Source organism: Liolophura sinensis, chromosome 10, assembly GCF_032854445.1.
Source record: "Liolophura sinensis isolate JHLJ2023 chromosome 10, CUHK_Ljap_v2, whole genome shotgun sequence".
NCBI lineage: Eukaryota > Metazoa > Mollusca > Polyplacophora > Chitonida > Chitonidae > Liolophura > Liolophura sinensis.
The window spans coordinates 18,066,672-18,071,948 of record NC_088304.1 but is presented as its reverse complement, the minus strand read 5'-3'; the positions used below and the strand labels follow the sequence as shown (position 1 = coordinate 18,071,948).

At 41.6% G+C, this 5,277-nt stretch overlaps 1 protein-coding gene across 1 annotated transcript; it reads left to right on the top strand.

The window, feature by feature from the left end:
- Positions 1-279: 279 nt before the first annotated feature.
- On the top strand, positions 280-4,882 carry LOC135476943 (G-protein coupled receptor 161-like). The gene is given in 4 exon segments (XM_064757089.1): positions 280-360; positions 657-719; positions 721-894; positions 896-4,882. Coding segments are annotated over 4 exon segments (1,239 nt in total). The 3' UTR covers positions 1,817-4,882.
- Positions 4,883-5,277: the final 395 nt, after the last annotated feature.

Genomic DNA, 5,277 nt, shown 5'->3' with positions numbered 1-5,277 from the left:
GATCAATCGCAGAGTACACGTCATTAAAGGAAACACGATTCCTGTTTGTAATCTCATTCTCTATTTCATTGGCATAATTTCAGGTAGAGCTCATCTTCACGCAGGGGTCGTGACCGCCTGGAGTAATTAATGCCGATACCTCTGCTGGTCTATCATGATAGACTTCCCAGCAGCGGAAGACGGCTCAAGGTCGCGTAGGCTTTGAACTGACCCTTTGTGTCTGGAAACCGGAGTAAAAGTGCCTGGAACAAAAGAGACGCTACAGTTCGATATCCAGTCATGGTCTCGTCATCGGGAATCGAAGAAAGGGCTACTGTTGGTACACCGTTGGTCTGCGCCTTTCTCAAAGGCAGCGAACCAGTAAGGCGAATTGAGAGTTGTATGAAGAGTCCCGCGTTTCTTGGTCAAGGCTTTTGCCATGGCGAGCGGTATAGGAACCGCTGTGACTGGCGCTACCCAGAGTGACTTTAACTCTCACCAGAGATTTCAAATACCATTGCGAGGGTGTCCATAAAACAGCATGCAACTGAACCCAAACTCCACCGCTTCTGTAAACTTTTCGGCGAACAGCATAGAGCATTCGCGACAGTCCGTGTCGAAGGTTGACCTTTCTTCGACGGTAGGAATGAATTACAAGCTGCGGAGGAGCTGTGCAGGCTTCCGTTGTCTTCATCATATTCCTGGCTAGTTTGTTTACAAACTCACTCGTGTTCCTCGTTTTTCTACAAGAAACCGGCACTACTCACTATTTCCAACCGTTTCATCCTCAACTTGGCGATTTGCAATATACTGAACACCATATTCGTGATACCGTTTGTATTCGTGTCCTTGGTGGCACGAGAATGGATTTTCAGCGCGCCCTGGTGTCAGGGTATAGGATTTCTCACAACGGTAGACTTTCTCGGCCAGCACCTTGACTTTGGTGGTGATATCCGTGGACCGGTATTGCGCTGTGATATCGCCTTTGCATTATAAGATGAGGGTGACGTCGCAGCGAGCCACGGTCATGATACTGGCTGTCTGGACAATAGCTGTCGGCGCAGCCTTGCCGCCGATATTCGGCTGGAACCATTTCGAATATCAGGCGGAGAAATTCACATGTACTGTTTTGTGGAAAAGCAGGGATACGAGTGATCAGTATTACACACTCTTTCTCACACTCGTCTGTTTCGTCCTACCGCTGGGTGTGATGGTGTTCGCGTATGCCGTCATCTGCCGGGCTGCCCGTAACAACAGCGAGAGAACGCGCAGGAACAGCATTATTCCGACGTCGACGGAGGAAGTAAGTGCGCAGGCGCTTCCGCGTCACGGACGCAGGCGAAGCAGTGCGTCTCTTAACTTGTTGTTCAGTAGGCGTTTCAGCACGGGCAGTAAAGGGCAGACATTTTTCCGCCCGGACGAATGGAGGGCTGCCGTGACCAGTTTGCTTGTCGTGTCGACGTTCATCGTCTGCTGGCTGCCGTATTTCGTCATCATCGTCTTGGAATCCACTTTGACGAATCCCACGGACATTCCCGCTTCTTTTCAAAGTATTGCTCTCTTTTTGGTGCTTTCTAACAGTGCTCTGAATACCATCGTGTACGTGTTCAGGAGTAAAGTAGTCCGGCAGGAACTTCGCGCCATATTCTTGCTAAACCGGGGGATATCTCCCCGAGCCTTGGCCTGGGGACCTTCACGATCGGCGGGGACCGGGGACTCGGCCGACTTCTCCACAGCCTCTGCTCGTGAGGCCCCTCCTCTCCTCCACACGTCCTCCACCAATACCACCCTTGCCTCCTTGGTCGTTGTCAGCGAATATGAAGATTTAGAAGCATGATCAACGTTTATTAAGCTTCCCAAGGAACTGTGGACCAACATCCTATTCAAAGCCAGTCAGTTTTGTTAGTCAGAATTAAACGCAAATGTTCAATGGCAGAGTCATCAGATATTTGACAGTTTATTTCAAGATTACGTTAACACTGTTTTAGGCGAGAAGTTCACGTGAAGTCACGCTTTAGTTCAGTTCAGTTTTACTTAATGATTTGAATTTGTGTTTCTCGTCTTTCAGATACAGAAGAGGTACAGAAGTTTGTGACATAAAATGCTATCGCTAACATACATAATGTAACAAAACTAAAATGTGAAGGGATTTAGTGTTATCAGGTAGACTTATGTTCACATTGAAAAGCGAGACTTCGCCCTATATGATTTGTATCCATCCCATGTTTCAAAGCGATCATAAGGTAACAAATTAAAACGTCTGTAATTTGGGATTTGTTAGATTCTTCACACAAGGATTTTTACCATGCACCTGTGAAAAATATGTCGTCTGTTATACATCTCTCACGGATCAAATCCGATAGAGTTGTGATCATCTTTGTATTATTATTAATATATGTTCATTTTTAAACACTGTGTACAGGGTATTCATTTCCATCATTGAGGCAATTCCCTTGTATCCTTAAAGAAAATTGGATGACTTGTTAATAATCGCATCCGTTTTCAGTTTTGAATAGTTCGTGAATTTGAAAAGGATAGATATTTAAGAGGATTATATCTATAGGCAAACATTTTTTTTTATTAGATCAGACCCGATTCGGTTTGTATGTCGTAAACATAAAGTTAATAGTGTGATCATTGTTTTCATTTACTTTCGGTACACATATGTAGGTAAATAATGAAATAATAATTATTCATAACTATTCATATTAAATTATTCATAACTTTAGCGTCATAACTTTAGAACAGTTTGGACTCTCTGCTTATCATTAAGTCATAATCGACCATACCAAAGCCAGTAGGTGTGGAATCCATGGTTTTCGTTTTTGATCTTTTTGATGTTGTGTATAATTGTCGTAAAACGCGTCTCCACCAAGATGATTGTCTCCACCTGGCTTCCTCCCCGGCCCTACGCGGGAAGATCTGCCAGTAACCTGCGGATGGTCGTGGGTTTCCCCCGGGCTGTGCCCGGTTTCTACCCACCATAATGCTGGCTGCCGTCGTATAAGTGAAATATTCTTGAGTTCGGAGTAAAACACCAATCAAATAAATAAGTAAATAAATAAATTTGTCTCCACCATGATGATTCAGCAAGATGATTTGTCTGTTATCTAGAAACTATTGTGATGTAGAACACACTTCGGTTATAATTTGTTTCTATGTTTAACGTGTTGTCTGATCAAAATTTGCTTGTAAACTAAAAATCAAACTCCTTGCTGGTTTAGTGGAGGTCAGAATTCTGCATAGTCAAGAGGAACGATTCGTGAAACCGGATGTTAGTTTTTGCATGGGCTGCTTTTTCTTAACAACACAAATCCATCAGGCCTTTGGAACACATGGAGTTTTGATATTACCGGTTATCTTTTCACTTGTTGTAAGAATCAAAACGTTGTTAGTAATTAAACCTTCTATTTGATGATTGTAAATATGTATCATGTTTCTCACATTTTGTAACGATTAATGGCGTCACGCTATTTGGGCAATATTGCCATTTAGCAATGGAGCAAGTAAGATATGTTTCATAGCCTGATACTTTAATCATGGTTTAAAGCATAATATTGCGTTTGGGAAAAAAAAAGCGGAGTACTAGCCATACCTTGCTCAGATATGAAACAATTTTTGCCTGTGTGCGTTGGCCATATTCTTGCCTTTACATTAGTTGAGTTATTTCCCTTGGAAATAAGTAACGCCTGTTGGCGATATCATAGTTGTACAAGACAGAGTGATGTGAAGCTACTGAATCGTTCTTAACAGATTAACTGTCAATTTTATCTTTAGATGCAAATTTAGATGAATTACCCCAAATAATGGTATTAACTATTACTGAGCAGGGGCCGATTTCAAGAAGCAAACTTAGTGCTAAGTAGCCCTTAGCTAGGTGCACTGTCTCTACAACATTCGTTGTCATGGTATTTAAGTGCAAACTTAGCTAAGTGAGCTTCATGAAACCGGCCCCAGAGTCTTAAATTGTCAAAAGTGAGCCACTATGCAAAAAAAGAAAGAGCGTACGTTTGCAAGTCAAGGATGTGTGTATTTTCCAGTCAGTAATCACGCAGATTGTTTGTATATGGAGGGCATGTGCCAAATAAAAGTGGCGATAAATTATGGAAGTCAGTCAATGCCATGTGTCATTTCAGCAATGTCATTTTATTCTGTTAGAATAATAAAAGGGGGTGTTGTATGCATAAAATACATTTCTGCCAATCACTGTTTTATATATTTATCTGGTTTATGACATATAATAACTCGTATATTTTATTGTCTACAGAAGGCTTTGTCTATTTAGGACAATGTATGTCTTTTATACCTGTACGCATAATTGACTGAAACAGTGCAAAATGTTACCGCCATGATCACGTTAGGGAAATCTTTGTTGACTGAATATTTGGAATAACGGGGAAGTGTAACAAAATGTTCCCAACCTGTGCTGTCTTTAATGTATGTTACTATAAGTAACGCTGCACTATTTGTGTGCGCCTATTCACCTTAAGGATAAATTACGACATACATAACAGAAAAGGACTACAGGGGGCTGTTTCTCAAAGAAGTCGTAACTTTACGCTATCCTAATAACCATGACGTCACATACTGACGACATATGTCGCCTTGGTATTTACGACCTGCATAACGTTACGACCCTTTGAGAAAGAGCGCCCTCAGCACGCATCTTGGGACCACGTTTGAAGACGCACATTTCCCCGTTGCATGAACGGCAAGCTTCTTAATATCTGAGAATAATGTTTTTTGGTTTTAATGAGTTTGTATCTTTTGCATAAATGTTTGATTCGTTGTTGTATGTATTATGTACCAAACCATATTTTTGTACGTGTATCGGTACAACAAAATTGGCACAAATTTATTTATTACGTGTATTTGATATTGAAATGTATTGAATATTATATGAACGTACTTACAAAAAAATATGATGATTGTTGGCTTTCGTTTATTTATTTATTTAGTCGATTGCTGTTTAACGCCGTATTTTACAGCATTTTTTGTTTACCGTAACGGTCAGTTTACAATGCAGTTCGCATCACGCGAGATGAACCACCAACCTGTTGGTGAGTTACTGACGACATTTCTCACGTATGATGTACAAATATGTTCACCACATTCATGACATTGTTGGATGACGATTGGCCTTCAGCAAACTAAAAGCCAGATAGCTATTCCGAGTGGTGTGAGAGCCGTGGGTTATAATGTTTTTACGAAGCCATGCGCGTGGGTTTGTGGGAGCCTGGAGACTTCTTGCTGGTTCTTGCTGCTGCTTCGCTTGACGCTCAACGCTGAAAGGGTAGA